We start from the raw sequence: 19993 nt of genomic DNA on the forward strand, positions 1-19993 counted from the left end.
CTCTTCCCACTGCGCTGTAGAGGTGGCACATGGGGTAATAAGGGGTTAATGTCACCTTTGATTGTAAGGTGACATTAAGCCTGGTTAGTAATGGATAGGTGTCAACAAGACACCTATCCATTACTAATCCTATAGTAGTGAAAGAGTTAAATAAAGACACAGCCATAAAAAAGTATTTTAATATTGCTAATTTCACCATACTTACAACCACGCCTAATTCCCCAAAGCCATCGATCACCTGCAAAAAATAAAAAATAATAAACCAACATTATACTCCCTGGTCTGAAGCAGTCCATTTAATAACGAGTGTCCCACGACGATCTCCCCTATAGAGCTGTCACATCAGGAGATGTGACAGTTCTATAGGCCTCCAGTGACACACTGACAGGTGACAATGGCTCCTGCAGTGTTATCACTGAGGCTTCAATGGCCTATCACTTTATGGCACTGCTGCGTGAGAATTTTCCCACGCAGCGGTTCCGCAAGTGACAGTATGACCTATAGTGTACTCACAGCGGCGGACGGATACAGTGCGGAAGGATACTTTCCGTCATTCTATCCCGGGGCCCCTGGAAAGCAGTCGCATCTTCCGATGTGACAGCTTTCCAAGGGAGATCGTCGTTATTACATGGATTACATTGGATCAAGGAGTATACTGTTTTATTATTTTTATATTTGTTACAGGTGATCGATGGCTTCGGGGATTAGCTGTATGTTGTATGTCCTGGTTGTCTACACTCACCGGCCACTTTATTAGGTACACCATGCTAGTAATGGGTTGGACCCCCTTTTGCCTTCAGAACTGCCTCAATTCTTCGTGGCATAGATTCAACAAGGTGCTGGAAGCATTCCTCAGAGATTTTGGTCCATATTGACATGATGGCATCACACAGTTGCCACAGATTTGTCGGCTGCACATCCCAAAGATGCTCCATACAAGGCAGGATGGATCCATGCTTTCATGTTGTTTACGCCAAATTCTGACCCTACCATCCGAATGTCGCAGCAGAAATCGAGACTCATCAGACCAAGCAACGTTTTTCCAATCTTCTACTGTCCAATTTCGATGAGCTTGTACAAATTGTAGCCTCAGTTTCCTGTTCTTAGCTGAAAGGAGTGGTACCCGGTGTGGTCTTCTGCTGCTGTAGCCCATCTGCCTCAAAGTTCGACGCACTGTGCGTTCAGAGATGCTCTTAGGCCTACCTTGGTTGTAACGGGTGGCGATTTGAGTCACTGTTGCCTTTCTATCAGCTCGAACCAGTCTGCCCATTCTCCTCTGACCTCTGGCATCAACAAGGCATTTCCGCCCACAGAACTGCCGCTCACTGGATTTTTTTTCTTTTTCGGACCATTCTCTGTAAACCCTAGAGATGGTTGTGCGTGAAAATCCCAGTAGATCAGCAGTTTCTGAAATACTCAGACCAGCCCTTCTGGCACCAACAACCATGCCACGTTCAAAGGCACTCAAATCACCTTTCTTCCCCATACTGATGCTCGGTTTGAACTGCAGGAGATTGTCTTGACCATGTCTACATGCCTAAATGCACTGAGTTGCCGCCATGTGATTGGCTGATTAGAAATTAAGTGTTAACAAGAAGTTGGACAGGTGTACCTAATAAAGTGGCCAGTGAGTGTATATGTGTGTATGTGTTTTTTTGGTTTTTTTTTCACTTGAACACAGTAGCCAGATGATGGGATTACTGCTGTCCCATCATCTGGCTAGCTGTCACTGTAGCAGGCATAGCCAGATGGGAGTAGTAGTCCCATTGGACGATGCCTGCTTACACACAGCCCCGCACGCACACACATACAGCCCCGCACGCACACACATACAGCGCCGCACACACACACAGCCTCACACACCCACGCACACAAACACAGATACACACAAACACTGGCACACAGCCCCGCACATCTTCTCCACATACACACAGTCTCCACCCACACGCTCTTCCCTTTCCCAATCTGCAGCGTTTCTCGCAGGCAGATCCGCAGCAAATCCGCAGATCTTTTTTAAACCTGCGGTTTTGCTGTGGACTGGCCTGACACAATGGAAATCAATGGGTGCAGAAACGCTGCAGATCTGCAAAAAGGATTGACATGCTGCGGAAAATATAACGCTGTGATTCTGCAAGTTTTATTCCGCAGCATGTGCACACCAAATGTCAATTTCACATTGATTAACATTGCTTGTGCACTACACTGCGGATTTGATGCAATTTTGTGCCCAAAAACATCGTGGAAATGCATCAAAATCCAAAAATTGTGCACATAGCCTAACAGGAGAAAATGCAGCATAAAATTTGCTGTGCAATTTCTCCTGAGTACGCCGATGTGGTAGAAAACTACTGATTGGGAGCAGGACTCGGAAGAGAAGAAGTGTCATTAAAGTTTTGGAATGCAAAATAGGCTGGAATTGATAGCGGATGCCATGTCGCATTTGGAGAGCCCCTGAGATGCCTAGGTAGTGTAAACCCCCCACAAGTGACCCCATTTTGGAAAATAGATCCCTCAAGGAATTTATCTAGATGTGTGGTGAACACCTTGAACCCCCAGGGGCTTCACAGAATATTATAATGTTGAACCGTGAAAATTATAAAACACATTTTTCCCAAAAAATGTTATTTTCGCCCCAAATTTGTAATTTTCACAAAGGTAGCAAGAAAATATGGACTCCAAAAATTTCTCCTGAGCTCTATAACATTAAGCCTTAAAAAAAATCACATTTTTCCCACAATAAAGTTGTTCCAAACTCATTTGTTCTATTTTCACAAGGGTAACAGAAGAAAATTGCCTCCAAATTTTGTTGTGTAATTTTTCCTGAGTATGTCGATACCCCATATGTAGTGGAAAACTATTGCTTGGGCGCACGGCAGGGCTCGGAAGGGAAGGAGCGCTATTTTGTCTAGAATAAGTTGTAGACACCATGTCCTGTCACATTTCAAGAGCCCCACAGCAGAAATCCCCACATTTTGGTAACTACACCTCGCAAGGAATTCATGAAGGAGAAAAGTGAGCATTCATAACCCATAGGCGATTCACAAACTTGTATAACATTGGGCTGAGTAAATTAAATATTACTAACGTTTCCACTAAAATGTTGCTTTGACTCCAAGTTTGTACTTTTCAAAAGGTGTAATAGGCAAAAACAAACAGTGGAATTTGTTACACAATTTCTCCTGAGTACACCAATCCCCATAACTGTTCGAAAACTACTTTTGAGGCAAAAGAAGTGCCATATTGCAGTCCACATTTTGCTGGAATGTTTTGATGGCGCCATGTTACATTGGCAGAACCCATGCGGTCCCAGAACAGCAGAACTATACAAAAAGTGATCCAATTTTTACAAACTACACCTCTCAATGAATTAACTCCTTCAACCCTGAGCCCGTTTTCATCTTCATGACCGGGCCAAATTTTACAATTCTGACCAGTGTCACTTTATGTGGTATCAACTGTGGAACGCTTCAATGGATCCCACTGATTTTGAGCATGTTTCTTTATGACATATTGTATTTTATTATATTTTTCTTAGATATGATTTGAGTTTATTTGTAAAAAAAATTGAAATTTGGCAAAAATGTTGAAAATGTTGCAACTTTCATACTTTTCATTTTTATGCCCTTAAATCAGAGAGTTATATCAAACAAAATAGTTAATAACATTTCCCACAATTTTTAAAACATTATTTTTTTGTTAGGAAGTTATAAGGGTTAAAAGTTGACCAGCAATTTCTCATTTTTGCAACACAATTTACAAAACCATTGTTTGTATAAATCAAGTTTATTTAAACAAAACGCATAAAAGTACAATTATTCAAATCAGCATAATACCAGATAGTGTTTACAAGCTGGTCAAGTGGTACATTATAACATTTCCAGAAGTCTCACAGGTCTATATTTTGTCAAAAGATATTGCTGATTGTGTTATCATTATGAAGTATGAGTAATAAAGAACAAAAAAGATATTTAATAACACCTTTTCTTAGTTTCATTATGATTATTCAAGAATCATAGAACAAATTCAATCTAGGTGGGAAAAAAGACAAACAAAGAAAGTAGGGTAAAGGAAAAGAGAGGGGATAAGAGGAGGAAGAAAAGGGTGGGGGGGTTTGGGGTATGCTTTGGAAGAAACGTGACTGTCATATCATTCCATCATCTGGATTGCGGATTAACAAAGCGGTCCAGGAATACACAAATGTGTAATACATCAGGTTCTAGAAAGCCAAAGATCTAGGTGTCTCCCTAAAAGCAATCCAGAGAGTCCATGTATTGTATGTTTTATCGACATTTCCTGAGGACTGATTTATCCACTGCTCCATTCTGTAAATATCATTGAGTTCTGCCACAAACTCGGCACGTGAAGGAAATTTTTTTTGTTTCCAAAATTGTGGGATTAAGTTCCTAACAGCAGTAAGGAAGTGTCTCAGGATACCCCTCTTAAACCTAGAAATCGACATGTCACATAAGGACAACAGTGCTAAGCTTGCTGAAGGTTGGATTTGAGAAATTGACAACTTATTGTGAAGTTCAAAAACAGCTAACCACAAATCATTTAATGTCGAGGCAGTCCCACCAATCATGTACATAAGAGCCTATCTCTTTTAGGCATTTCCAACAACTGTCAGGGGTCATAGGGAACACCGCATGCACCATGGAGGGACATCTATACCACCTCGTCAGGATCTTGTAGCGCCTCTCCTGTGATACTGCGCACAACGACGACCTGGACGTGAAGAGAAGGATTTTTGCTCTATCCTCAGGTGATAAGGAGTTCCCTAGATCAATTTCCCATTTTGAGAAGAACAATGGAGAACACTACAGTGGAGTCCTTCCCCCTGGTAGATTTTATATAGCAGTGAGACAGTGTGGTCTGGAGGGTTTGTTGATATGCAAAGCGTTTCAAAGGGAGTTAACGGTCTACCAACTTTGGTCTGTTTAGATATTGTGTGAATAAAGCTCTTTAATTGTTCATAGAAGAACCAAGCGCCTGAAGGTGTTTCTTCCTCTAGGAAAATTTCTTGAAGGGATTTCAACCCCGTTTCTTTTAGGTAGTCATGTATCTCTCTATCTAGTCCTGCAAGAAAGGCAGGGTTATCATATATTGGAATCAGAGGGCCTGGGAAAGTTGTGATCTGAAGGTCCTTGCTTCTGTTTTTAATAAGAAATAACATGTTTCGTGTGAGAAAGAGCAAGTAGACACCTGTCCTTACTCCCTTGCCCAAGGACCAAAGAACAACTTGAGAGTCATAGCCATTGAGATCATTTTGTAAGTTAACCCATTTCTTGTTATTTCTGCTATGGTAGAGGTCCAGGATACATGCGCCTATGGATGCATAGCTATAGATCGCGAAGTCTGGGAGACCTAGACCACCTGTCAACTTAGATCTGCTCAATAGCATGTACGAGGTACGCGCCTGGCCATGAGACCACAAAACCAATTTTTTACTGACCACATCACATTTGAAGTGACTTTGAGTGGTCTATACGACAAAAAATACTCAAAAGTGACACCATTCTAAAAACTGCACCCCTCAAGGTGCTCAAAACCACATTCAAGAAATTTATTTACCCTTCAGGTGCTTCACATGTATTTTTGGAATGTGGAAAGAAAAAATGAATTGTCACAAAAATGTTACTTCAGACCCAAACTTTTTTATTTTCACATGTGTAACAGGAAAAAATTGACCTCAAAATTTGTTGTGCAATTTCTCTTGAGCATCCCCAGATTAATTAGCGGTTGCCATGTTGCGTTAAGAGAGCCCCTAATGTGCCTAACCAGTGGTAATCCCCCACAAGTGACACCATTTTGGAAACTAAACCCCTTAGGGAACATATCTAGATGTGTGGTGAGCATCTTTAACACCTAAGTGCTTCATAGAAGTTTATAACATTGAGGCGTGAAAATAAAAAAAATCAAATTTTCCTCACAAAATGTTTTTTAACCCCAAATTTTGCATTTTCACAAGGGTAACAAGAGAAATTGCACCATAGAATTTGTTGTGCAATTTCTTCTGAGTATGCAGATACCCTACATGTTGGGAGAAACTACTGTTTGGGTGCACATCAGGTCTTGAATGGAAAGGAGCACCATTTGACTTTGTAAAATATAAAATTTGCTGGAATAATTAGTGGATGCCATGTCGTGTTTGGAGGGCGCTTGATGTGCCTAAACAGTGGAAAGCCTCAACAAGTAACACCAATTTGGAACCTACACCCATCAGGGAACTTATCTAGATGTGTGGTAAGCACCTTGAACCCCCAAGTGCTTCACAGAAGTTTATAACATTGAGCCGGAAAAATAAAAAAAAACACATTTTCCCCACAAAAATGTTTTTTAGCCCCAAATTTCGCATTTTCAACAGGATAACAGAAAAAATGCTCCAATTTGTTGTGCAATTTCTCCTGAGTATACAGATACCCCAACTGTGAGGGTGAACTACTGTTTAGGCTCACCGCAGGGCTCAGAAAAGGAGTGACATTTTGGAAAGCAGACTTTGATGGAATGGTCTGTTGGTGTCATGTCTCATTTCAAGAGCTCCTGATTTACCTAAACAGTGGAAAACCTCCACAAGTAACACCATTTTGGAAATTTTGGAAGCTAGGCCCCTCAAGGAATGAATCTAGATGTGTGGTGAGCACCCTGAACCTCCAGCTGCTTCACAAGTTTAAGACATAGAGCAGTGAAAATAAAATCACATTTTTCCCACTAAAATGTTATTTTAGCCCCATTTTTTTCCACAAGGATAGCAGCACAAAATGGATCCAAAAATTTGTTGTGTAATTTCTCCTGAATACGCCGATACCCCATATGTGCCTGAAAAATACTTTTGAGGCACAGTGCAAAGCTCAGAAGGGAAGAAGTGCCATATTGGAGTTCACATTTTGCTGGACTGGCTTGAAAGTGCCATGTCACATTGGCAGAGGCACTGAGGTGGGAGAACAGTAGAATCCCATAAGAGACCCCATTTTACAAACTAAACATCTCAATAAATTCATCTAGGGGTGTAGTGATCATTTTGCCACCCCAAGTGGGTCACAGAATTATATTTTTACTACAAAAATGTTGTTTGGCCCCAGAATTTACATTTTCACAAGGGGAAGTGGGTAAAAATGTCACCCAAAATTGTCCCACAATTTCAGCAAAATGTAGAAATACTCCAATTATGGCTGTACAGTACTACTTAGCCATATGGCAAGACTTGGGAAGGACGGAGCCCTATTGGCAAATAGAGCTCCATCTCTCTCAAGTCTTACCATATGGCTAAGCAGTACTGCTATACAGGAGGCATCCTGGAGCACAGAATTTTCTACAATAGTTTGCGGACTCCATACACAGAGCACCTAAGTGCTAGAAGAGAAGAATCCCCCTTCAAGTAACCCCATTTTGGAAAATATACCCCTTTGAGAATTTATTGTGATGATTTTGACTCCATGGGTGCTTTCCAGAAACAAGCAGCAGTAGATATTGCTGAGCGAAAATTGCAAACCGTTGTTGTAGTGACCAGTATGTTGTGGGCAGCTCATGCACCTGTAAATTAGGCGGACTCTCATCGCTACAGAAATGCAAAACATGTGGATGCTAAATCTGGATTAGGCACACTGGGACTCAGAAGGGAGGGGGCATTTGGATTTGAGAGCACAGAATTTGCTGAATTTCTTTTGGGGCGAGGGATATTTAGCTGTTCCATAGTCTTTGTGCTACATGGAAGCCTCAAATATTTCCATTAACAGATGATGGACGTGAGAGTGGACATGCTGTTTTTGTGGATTGCAGCATTTAGGGGGTTAAAGTGAGCCGGGTGACAGCTTTCAGGACCACCTGGCGGCGATCGCCCAAGCAGAGTCACCAGCGGGGGAGATCACCATGTCGTCATATACCGCATTGGTCAGGGAAGTCCTTCCCAACTAGGATGTATACTGTATGTACTGCAAATGTCAGGAAGGGGTTAATCTAGGGGTGCAGTGATCATATTGACACCACATATGTGTCACAGAATTTTATACCCCTGGGCTGTGAAGAAAATAAAACTACATTTTTAATATAAAAAATTGTATTAGTCCCAGATTTTACAGTTTCACAAAGGGAAATGGGTAAAAATAGCACCAAAATGTGTCACACAATTTTTTCTGAATGTGGCAATACCCCATATGTGGCTGTACAGTACTGCTTAGCCACTCAGAAAACTCAGGAGGGAAGGAGCGCTATTTGACTCTTAAAGAACTAATTACCACAGAATAGCTTGCAAACTCGATATACAGATCACCTAACTGCCAGAAGAGCAGAAAAAACCCAGTCAAGTGACCCCATTTTGGAAATTACATACCTCTGGGAATTTATCTACAGGTGCAGTGACGATTTTGACTCCATGGGTGTTTTCCAAAAAAAAAAGAAGCAATGGATGTTGCCGAGTGAAAATTGCAAATTTCCCATTGTAGTGCCCAGTACAATGCAGACCAGTACATTTTAGTGCCCGTACATTGTGCCCAGCTTGTGCTTCTGGAGACTTGTACCCATAAATTAGGTAGGCTCTCATCGCAACAGAGGCCGAACATGTGAATGCTAAATGTGGTTTAGCACATTCTGGTGCTCAGAAGGGAATATTTCGGATTTGAGAGAGCAAAATTTGCTGAATTTCCTTTAGGGACGAGGAAACATTTAGCTTTTCCTGAGCCTTTGTGCTATCAGTAACATGGAAGCCCCCCAGATGACAGACCTTTGTGAGGGCTTGTTTTTTTGTGGATTGAGTTGAAGCTTTTGTTGGGTACGTTTTACATAACATTTTGGATCACATTAATACTGTGCTCTACGCTGAGCACTTACACTGTAGTTTCCTTCTAAATCTCCAAGTGACGTGATTCAGATGAAACTCCTCAGGGATCCATTCACTATAATGAGGCAGCAGAGTTACTCTTGACTTAGTTTGGCCTCTGTTCAGCATTGTGCTTATTTTCAGAGGTGCTCAAAACAGTGGCCGACCACGCTTTTATGCATGCCTAAAAAGACGGACACTGCCAGATCATAGGCCAGACGGTGTCCACGGTGTCTCCATCTACCTCATTATAGGGAATGCTGGAATGTATGGAGCAAGAGGTAGACAATAGATTAGAGAGAAGAAAGAGAATATGGAGTAGTGGAAACTCTTTGTTCTTCTTTTTTCTGCTTTTCTTTTGCCCCTCTTTTTCTTCTTCTTTCATTTCTGTGTGGCAATTAAAGGGTTAAAAAAATTCCTGAATGTATCTTTTTAAAAAAAATTTTTTTAGTGGTGCAGTTTTAAAAATGTGGACTGGTTTGGGCTTTTACTGACATATAATCCTCTCAAAGTATAACGTCACTTCAACAGTGAAGTGGTACCTTAAAAAATAAAAGTATGTTTCAAACAAGATGCTGATGTGAATTAGACATATAGTAAATGTTATTTATTAACTAATTTGCACAATAAGACTGATTAGATTTAAAACATAAAAAATTAAAATTTTGAAAATTGCTAAACGTTGAACGTCAGATATTTTCGTAAATCAAAGAGAGTCATATAAATCTAAATTTACTACTAATATAAAGAACAATGAGGCCAATTCATCAAGACTGTCTTAGGCTACGTTCACATTTGCGGTCAGCGCCGCAGCGTCGGGCGCCGCAGCGGCGCCGCATGCGTCATGCGCCCCTATATTTAACATGGGGGCGCATGGACATGCGTTGTGCTGCGTTTTGCGCCGCATGGCCGCAAGCGTTGGACGCAAGAAACGCATCAAGTTGCATTTTTTTTGCGTCCAACTTTCGGCCAAAAACGACGCATGCGGCGCAAAACGCAGCGTTTTAGCGTGCGTTTTGCCGCGTTTTTGTTTGCGTTGTGCGCTGCGGCGCCGACGCTGCGGCGCACAACGCAAATGTGAACGTAGCCTTAGTGCACAATCATTCTACATTAGTCTTGCTGAAATAGAAGGCAACAAATTTATTAAGAAGTGTACACCACTTAATGAATTTGGTGCCTCTTCTAAGCGGTCTGTGCCACTGTGCATTACACCAGAAATGCTACTCAAGTCAGTGACTGACATAGCATTTCCGGGGTACAAAGTGCCATCATTTTTGATGAATCTGATTGGCAAGAGTGATACCAACACTGTCTCCCAGCTTTTCCCATTTTAGCAGAGCTTAGTCAAACTATGAAACAAAACACCAAAAGTCACAACATTTTTGCCCAATACCCCATTGAGGAATTGGCTTTAGTGTGTCACAAAAAATAATCTTACAAACACTGAGATGGGAAGCAAATTCCAAGATTATTATCAGATAAAATGATGTGCCATATTTAAGAAAAATAGCCTGGTTAAGGATGACAAAACTAGCTGAAATGGGAAGAGGTGAAGATTACCCTAGGTTACAGCATTAAAAACAGCCTGGACGACTATAACAGACCCTGTGCAATTACACCATCCTAGGGTTAGTCTACCAATGCAGAATTCTGGGAAACCCCTTTTAACTGAGCAGATATGTGAGTCTCTAAGATATTCAACATGCACATATTGCTGCTATGTTCAAGCGTGCACATACTTTCAGCTATGTTGTGTATGTTTAGAATGGTGTTTTGAGTGGTTTTACATTTTTTTTTCATTCAAATTTGGTAATGTAGTCTAAGAAACAGCTCCAACTAAGGGCATGTTGAATAGAATACAGTACAGGCCAAAAGTTTGGACACACCTTCATTTAAAGATTTTTCTGTATTTTCATGACTATGAAAATTGTACATTCACACTGAAGGCATCAAAACTATGAATTAACACATGTGGAATTATATACTTAACAAAAAAGTGTGAAACAACTGAAAATATGTCTTATATTCTAGGTTCTTCAATGTAGCCACCTTTTGCTTTGATGACTGCTTTGCACACTCTTGGCATTCTCTTGAATGTGCTAGTTTTGATGCCTTCAGTGTTAATTTACAATTTTCATAGTTAGGAAAATACAGAAAAATCTTTAAATGAGAAGGGCTGTCCAAACTTTTGGTCCGTAATGTATGTTTTGATATTTCTGAGAAATGCATAAAATAAATTGCATGGTTAGATAAAAGGACGTAAACTCCAAAGGACAACTCAATATACATGTTGTTCAACTTCTGGTTACTTAGCATTCAGCCAACTGTAAAGGTCATGTATTTTACAGTACATCTCCTCTTCTATATTTATGGATTTAGAATGCTGCTTTTTAAGTATTGGATATTCGTTTGATGAGGTAACCAAGTTGATTTTTCTTTCTTTTTAAGGTCAGGTACCAATTTTTAAATCACATTTTAGAAATAAAAAAAAGTCGCAATATGTTGCTCAATTCGAAACATGGAAGAACGGCAAACCATACTGACAAAATCATTAATTTACTGTACTGCATTATTTTTGGTAAGTCCTGTTGACACAAGCAGGTAATGACCGCAGTACCCTATCTGGTCGCGGATCTCCCTACCCGAAATTACAATCTTATATGTGTTAATGAGGCTGTAAGGTCGGGTTGGCAGACTCATGGTCAATCCATTTTTTGCTGTATATTTACAGATCATGAGTATATGGCCTACGAAACTGAGGATGGTCAGCGAGTATTTGTTAATGTTAGAAGTCAACATAATTGACGCTGCCACCAGTCTGCCAGAGATAAACTCATTTCTAGTGCCTTTAATTGTATTTAGAAGGTCTTTACAAATTTAGAACGGTTTCTTAAAGATTTTAAGTGTGGTACGATATTTGCTCTGGCTGTTTAGCACCGTAAACATTTTGGCTTTACCGAATAAAGTAAATGTAAGAAACCACTTATCTGTCCAAACATATTAATTATTTCACTCAATCCCAAACTTCCACTATATATAAGGACAGATTCATGAATTCTGTCTAAAAGAAAAGCTGTCTTTCGTGCCTATAGGAGAAAATCACAGCCCAGCTTTGATTTTTGAAGAGGTAAAATTAGTGAAACTACGGCTGTGCTGTGCTTGTTGCTATAGTCAACAAACACATTTTTTTTTAGGCGGTTTTATAAATTTCCCCCATAAATCTTGTCAAAGCACCACTCCAGAGTTTTGTGTTTTTTTTAGCACTTGACTGGTACTTCTAATGTAAAGTCCCTTACCCAGTCTTATACTTACCCTATGGCATTGTGAGATAGCAGGTATGTGGGATACAGTAACAAATGGAGGCAAAGCAAGAGTTACCGGATTTATTACAGGGGATACTCAACGCAGGGAGATAATGGGTCAAGCAAGGGGGTGTTGGAAATGAGGTAAAGAAAAGAACAACGGTTCATGGAACAAATAAACTTATCAGTCTGTTAGTGTCCTGGCTGCTGAGGCTTGAAATCCCACGGTGGCGCCCATGCAAGTGGCACGTGAAGTTTCTGGCGTGGTCCTGAAGAAGTTGAGGATCTGGCTCCTGACGTAGGTGGTGTATCCAGGTTGTTCTAGGCGAGGTCCTGCGTCCATGGTTCGTACTACGTAATGCGTAGTGCGGCACAGTCTGTGGCACTGCCGGAATGTCACTCAGTTCGGCAGTGAAAGCGGAGAAGGAACTACCCGGCCCTGTATGAATTACCAGGTCAGTCTTAGGCCGCACGCTCGCGGCAATCAACGGGATGGTACGGGTCGGCTTCTCAGTCACAGGAGTGAGCGGGCATGCAGCAACTTGCTGCTAACAGTCAGTGTGCGCATAGGCTGGGGGACTAGAGCACGAGCCTGTGCTATCACGTCGCACACAGGGGAGAGCACCAACCTTCCCCTGCCGTGCGCTCTGCCTTCCCACCAAGTCTCTCTCTTTCACACACACTGCCCTTTTATCCCCGACACATCCCCTGATGTCAAGTGCAAAGGTCCATCCGGGTCAGAAAGCTTTCCCACCAGCAACAATAGTGACAGCCCTGACAGTTCTGGAGCTGGCACAAGAGAGGTACCTCTGGCCCGGTCCATCTTCCTACAGCATCTTCACCGTTTTCAGCCTCTCTGTAGTCCCAAGGCACCATTTGTGACCACACCTTCTGATGAGCCAGAAGTCAGAAGTTAAGTCACAAGTTTTCAATGCAAGACTAAGAGAGCCAGGATGAGATTCTCATAGATTTGTATTGAGTTGTGACCTCTGGCTCGCTCCATGTAACACTGGAGCGATCCGGCAGGTCGCAAACCACCAGAGACCGAGAGGAGCGGTGATGATAGAATGGGAAGACAGCAGAAGGTGAATATAACAGTAGGGTCATGGACATTAGATTAGAAGCAACACTCCAGCAGTAAAATTGTAAAAAAAAAAACCTGGAGTGGAGTTTTAATTTCACCTATGAAGCTGCATGAGTCTCCCAAAAAGACAAAGAAGTCAACATCTTTTGCCTGTCCCTCAATTGAGAACCTAGTTTCTACATATACATTAGTGGCCAAAATTAATAAAATCCCTTCATTCTGGAACCATGTTTAGATGTTCTGCTCTCATTAGACAAATGCTTCATGAATTTTATGTATATTTCCATGGATTCGAAAGAAGTAAATTACTGCATGGTGCACAATGCAAAGGGTTATGCATGCACAGAATTATTGAGTCTTCCAGGGTAAAACAAAATAACATTTTTGTAGCTGCTCTCGGCTCTGCTTTTCAACCATTAAGTGTTTTATACATTCAAGATTAAAATATTACACTATTTGACATTAAATACTTAAATTATTAACCCCCCCCCAGCAAACAATATAAAACATAAAAACAATTCAAAACACCAACAATGTTATTTTACAAACTATAATGTGGCTTAGTTTTTTTTTTTTTCTTTTTCTACTTTAGGAGACAAGAATAAACAAAACCGCCTCTGACAGATCCAGGCTAGCCACGTCTACATTTATTTTAAACAGTTTACTAACAGCTTGATCAGAGCTGACAATGTTCCTGTAAACCTGGACTTTCACAAATCATCACATCAGATTGCTTAGCACAAATGTGCAATTTGCTGGGGGGAGACACCTTATTTTGATTATATAACAACAATGCCCTTTAGAAGAAGAGTTTTCTGTTTCATCAACTAGATATTACATACAAGCAGGCAAGGATCAAGGGCAGTGCTTCTAATATTCTACATGATTTGTAGCTAAACAGCTCAATCAAACTAAAAATAACAGTTGAGGAATGACAGAACGTGTTACAATGATGCACAGACAAAGCATCCCAGGTTTTCATTGGGCAAGTCTCTGTTATATGACTTGAGATAAAGGTTTATATATGCCAGATGTCATCTACTATTGCATATTTGACACATTGCATGGTATCTCTTCTTGTTAGCTTGTGTTTTTTTTTCATTAAGGGGCAATTGTCCAGGTTCTCAGAAGAGAGCACCACCACTACCACCATGCACGACGGTTGGTTTGGTATTATAACTGTGAAATTTTGTACTTTTTATTCTAAACAGAATAAAAAAAACTTTAGGCCCAATTCATCATTTGCGCTTTTTTAAGCCACTTTTCTTTTATGACTTGTACTGTATACTGACATTTTTTGCACCAAAGTGATTAAAATGGCGTACTGAATTTATGAATTTTGTGCAAAGTCCTAAATTGTCTTTTTTCTGTCTTTATAAGGAATGTGTCAAACAAAGAAAAAGTCAACAATTGAAAAAACATTAAGTATTAATGGCACGATATTCTGAGACTCATTATGTTTTTATGTTTCCTTTTATGAAAATATGTTAGGGCTTGTTATTTGTATGGTGAGCTAACATTTTCATTTACACCATTTTAAGGTACCTACAATGGTTTGATTGCATTTTATTGCATTTTTAGGGAGTTGGAGTGATGAAAAGTATAATTCAGGCATTTTGATTATTTTTCTGTTGATGTAATTTCTTGTAGGGGTTAATTAATTTTACATTTTTGATAACCAGTTTTTTACACGTGTCAATACCAACTATAGTGATTTTTTAAATTTATCTTTAAACATGCTTCTCCTGTTAATTTTTTTAACCCCTTCATGACCTTGGGATTTTCCGTTTTTCCGTGTTCGTTTTTCTCTCCCCTCCTTCCCAGAACCATAACTTTTTTATTTTTCTGTCAATTTGGCCATGTGAGGGCTTATTTTTTGCAGGACGAGTTGTACTTTTGAAGGACATCATTGGTTTTACCATGTTGTGTACTAGAAAACGGGAAAAAAATTCCAAGTGCAGTGAAATTGCAAAAAAAGTGCAGTCCCACACTTGTTTTTTGTTTGGCTTTTTTGCTAGGTTCACTAAATGCTAAAACTGACCTGCCATTATGATTCTCCAGGTCAGTACGAGTTCATAGACACCTAACATGACTAGGTTGCTTTTTATCTAAGTGGTGAAAAAAAAATCCAAACTTTGCTAAAAAAAAAAAAAAAAATTGCGCCATTTTCCGATACTCGTAGCGTCTCCATTTTTCATGATCTGGGGTCGGTTGAGGGCTTATTTTTTGCATGCCGAGCTTGCGTTTTTAATGATTCCAATTCGGTGCAGATACATTATTTTGATCGCCCGTTATTGCATTTTAATGCAATGTCGCGGCGACCAAAAAAACGTAATTCTGGCGTTTCGAATTTTTTTCTCGTTACGCCGTTTAGCGATCAGGTTAATGCTTTTTTTTATTGATAGATCGGGCGATTCTGAACGCGGCGATACCAAATATGTGTAGGTTTGATTTTTGTTTTATTGATTTATTTTGATTGGGACGAAAGGGGGGTGATTTAAACTTTTATGTTTTTTTTATTTTTTTCACATTTTTTTTTTACTTTTTTTTATTTACTTTTGCCATGCTTCAATAGCCTCCATGGGAGGCTAGAAGCAGGCACAGCACGATCGGCTCTGCTACATAGCAGCGATCTGCTGTTCGCTGCTATGTAGTAGAAAATCAGGTGTGCTGTGAGCGCCGACCATAGGGTGGCGCTCACAGCTGCCGGGGATCAGTAACCATAGAGGTCTCAAGGACCTCTATGGTTACTATTCTGAAGCATCGCTGACCCCCGATCATGTGACGGGGGTCGGCGATGCGCTCATATCCGGCCGTCCGGCCGGATGCGGTAGTTAAATGCCGCTGTCTGCGTTTGACAGCAGCATTTAACTAGTTAATAGGCGCGGGCAGATCGTGATTCTGCCCGCGTCTATTGCGGGCACATGTCAGCTGTTCAAAACAGCTGACATGTCCCGGCTTTGATGCGGGCTATCCCGTCTGAGGTCAGAAAGGGGTTAATTTTCCAAACCGGTGTAAAATTGTGTATAGCGTATTGTAAGTGTATTGATTTTCTCAATGATCGGCATCTTCACCTGGTTCACAACGCCACTTTGGTTCTCTTTTCAATCACATGACAGTAATTTCTAACAGCCAGATCACCCTCCCAACACTTTATCTGTGAATTGGAAGTTGCTATTACAATGTCAGCCTATGAAGTATCAGAACGAGGCTCCCTTTTATTGTATTGTAATAGTGACTTTTGACTCACACATAGAGCACATTGTGATCCAGTGAGTTGCAATCACCATTATGTGACTGGAGAAAAGACGACTGAAGAGGCGCTGTGAACCAGGTGAAGATGGCGAATGGTGAGCATATCAATACACTTACACAGCTCAACATAGAATTTTACACAAGTTTAGGAAATAAAAAAATCAATGTGAGCGCTTCTTTAATGGGGGAGTAGGGGTTAATTTGGACTATTTTTAATTTTTACTTTGTTTTTCAGTCTCTTCGGGATCTTAATCTGAACAATGACTGAGCCAAGCTCAGTCAGTGTAAAGCCTCATTCAGATGTCTGTGATGCAAAGAAGTCTCAATAAAGTTTTACTGTTACATATGTGAAGCACCTCAAAACTGGTTACTAAGCTTTGTACATTGAAGTTGAATATACAGAGTGCTATAGCTGGTGATAAAGTCAAATTTGCTACCATGAGTCCTGTGTCTTGTGACAAGTAAAGCACCCTTAGGCTATTCATGTGTGTAGTTGCTTTTCAATCCAAGGCAGTGGGGTCACTCAAATTTTTTCCTAAGAACAATGAAATTAATATAGAATGGTATCTAAATATTCTCCAAGAGCAACTTCTCCCAAAGATCAAGGAGCAATTTGATGATGAACAATGCTTTTTCCAGCAAAATAAAGCACCAAGTAAGGCCATGTGCACACGTTCAGGATTGTTAGCGTTTTTTTCGCGTTTTTTCGCTATAAAAACGTGATAAAAACGCGAAAAAAAACGCTTACATAAGCCTCCTATTATTTACAGGGTATTCCGCATTTTTGGTGCAAATGTTGCGATTTTTTCCGCGAAAAAATCGCATAGCGGAAAAAAAAGCAACATGTTCATTAAAAATGCGGAATTGCAGGGATTCCGCACACCTAGGGGTCCATTGATCTGCTTACTTCCCGCACGGGGCTGTGCACACCATGCGGGAAGTAAGCAGATTATATGCGGTTGGTACCCAGGGTGGAGGAGAGGAGACTCTCCTCCACGCACTGGGCACCATATAAGTGGTCAAAAAATAAGAAATAAAATAATAAACAGTCCTATACTCACCCTCGATGTCTTGCCGCCTCCTCGCACGCTGCCGTTCGGTTTCTGTACCTGGTGTGCGCTGAAGGACCTCGCCGAATGACGTCACTGTCCTGTGATTGGTCGTGAGCGGTCATGTGACCGCTCACGTGACCGTGACGTCACGGGAGGTCCTGTGCGCACAGACCAGCTATACGGAACGGACGCCGGTGAGATGTCTGGGTGAGTATAAGCATTTTTTTATTTTTTTTATTATTTTTAAACATTCTATCTTTTACTATAGATGCTGCATAGGCAGCATCTATAGTAAAAAGTTGGTCACACTTGTCAAACGCTATGTTTGACAAGTGTGACCAACCTGTCAGTCAGTTTTCCAAGCGATGCTACAGATCGCAGGGAAAACTTTAGCATTCTGCAAGCTAATTACGCTTGCAGAATGCTAAAAAAACGCGAAAAAAACGGAAAAAAACCGCAAAAAAAAAAATGCGGATTTCTTGCAGAAAATTTCCGGTTTTCTTCAGGAATTTTCTGCAAGAAATCCGCAACGTGTGCACATACCCTTACAAAGCAAAAGGGATAACTAAGTGGCCTAGTGATCAAAACATTGAAATTTTGGATCCATGGCCAAGAAACTCACCAGATCTCAATGGACAAACAAAAACCACAGAAATTGTGGTAATCTCCAAGCACTGATTAGAAAAGAATAGGATGTCAGGATTTGGCTCAGAAGCTGATATACAACATACCAGGGCAAAGAGGAGAAGTCTTGAAAAATAATGGTCAATACTGTAAATATTAAATCTCTGCATAAAATTTATGTGCTTGTCAATTAAAGTGTAAAAAGGCATGAAATGCTTAGAATTGTTCTTCGGTAATCATAGAAACATCTAACTGAAAGATGTAAAAATACTGAAGAAGGAAACTTCAATACAACAATTTGTGTCAGTTTCAAAACTTTTGGCTGTACATCTCTCCACTTTTATATCACTATCCGGCCCTTTTATGTTTGACTTTTAAATATCCAATTGTGTTGTCTGTATCTGTATCTGATTTGAAAGAAGTTTTCTTTATGGAAGACTAAATTACAAAACAATATCATATCATTGCCATGTTTCTTACATACCCGAGGAAAAGTGGTGAACCGGTCTAACTCCTCCACAAAGCAGAACATCTGCAAACTGATCGCTGACATAACAATTAGGAGGCTGGCAGTGAACACGACCAGGCTTCCAAGTTTTTTACCAGGTCCAAATATTTTATACACAAAGTCCTCCAAAGCAGGAGAAATCTTGATAAGTCGGACAACTCTTAGCACCTGCAACAAGAAGAAGCATTGATATATTACTGAAAAATTCAGATCTTTCTTTTTATTTTTCCTTGATGTTGTCTACAGACTGTAGCCCACAATAAATATTAGTTTTATTTTGTAGGGAAATTAAGGAGAATATGAGAATAGCAAGTAAACCAAATGGTAAAAAATGTCATGTTTGTCAAAGCAAATACCCACTCCCATAAGTATCAGGATAGAAACAAAGCAAAATCTCTATAGTTACAAATCCTATGAGCATCCTTCATCTTAATATACATTTCCAAAACTTACTGTATATACTCGAGTATAAGCCGACCCGAGTATAAGCCAACCCCCCTAATTTTGCCACAAAAAACAGGGAAAACTTAATGACTCGAGCATAAACCTAGGGTGGGAAATGCAGCAGCTACCGGTAAATTTCAAAAGTAAAAACAGATCCAATAAAAGTAAAATTTATTGAGATATCACTAGGTTAAGTGTTTTTGAATGTCCATATTGAATCAGGAGCCCCATATAATGCTCCATACAGTTCATGATGGGCCCCATAAGATGCTCCATACAAAACACGCCCCATATAATGCTCCATAAAGTTTATGATGGGCCCCATAAGATGCTCCATATTAAAATATGCCCCATATAATCCTGCATAAAGGTTAATAATGGCCCCATAAGATGCTCCATAGACACATTTGCCCAATATAATGCTGCACAAACATTATGGCCCCATAAGATGCTCCATAAAGATATTTGCCCCATATAGTGCTGCACAAACGTTGATTATGGCCCCATAAGATGCTCCATAAAGATATTTGCCCCATATAGTGCTGCACAAACGTTAATTATGGCCCCATAAGATGCTCCATACACACTTGCCCCATATAATGCTGCACAAATGTTAATTATGGCCCCATAAGATGCTCCATAAAGATATTTTCCCCATATAATGCTGCACAAAAGTTAATTATGGCCCCATAAGATGCTTCATAAAGATATTTGCCCCATATAATCCTGCACATACGTTCATTATGGCCCCATAAGATGCTCCATACAGACACTTGCCCCATTTGCTGTTGCTGCGATAAAAAAAAATCAAATACTCAGCTCTCGTCGCTCAGGCCCCCGGCACTTTAAATATTCACCTTTCCTCTTTCCGACCGCCGCTCCATCTTCAGGGTCTTCTGCACTGACGTTCAG

At 40.4% G+C, this 19993-nt stretch overlaps 1 protein-coding gene across 4 annotated transcripts in view; it reads right to left on the minus strand.

Moving 5' to 3' along the window:
* Positions 1-19993, minus strand: part of NALCN (sodium leak channel, non-selective) — a 930735-nt gene that overhangs the window by 462165 nt on the left and 448577 nt on the right. For all 4 annotated transcript variants that reach the window (XM_077297076.1, XM_077297075.1, XM_077297074.1 and 1 more), the window contains one exon: positions 18614-18805. In XM_077297076.1, the coding sequence (XP_077153191.1) occupies positions 18614-18805 (192 nt within the window). The remainder of the gene's footprint in view (positions 1-18613; positions 18806-19993) is intronic.

The sequence above is a fragment of the Ranitomeya variabilis genome, chromosome 3 (genome assembly GCF_051348905.1).
Source record: "Ranitomeya variabilis isolate aRanVar5 chromosome 3, aRanVar5.hap1, whole genome shotgun sequence".
NCBI classification, from domain to species: Eukaryota; Metazoa; Chordata; class Amphibia; order Anura; family Dendrobatidae; genus Ranitomeya; species Ranitomeya variabilis.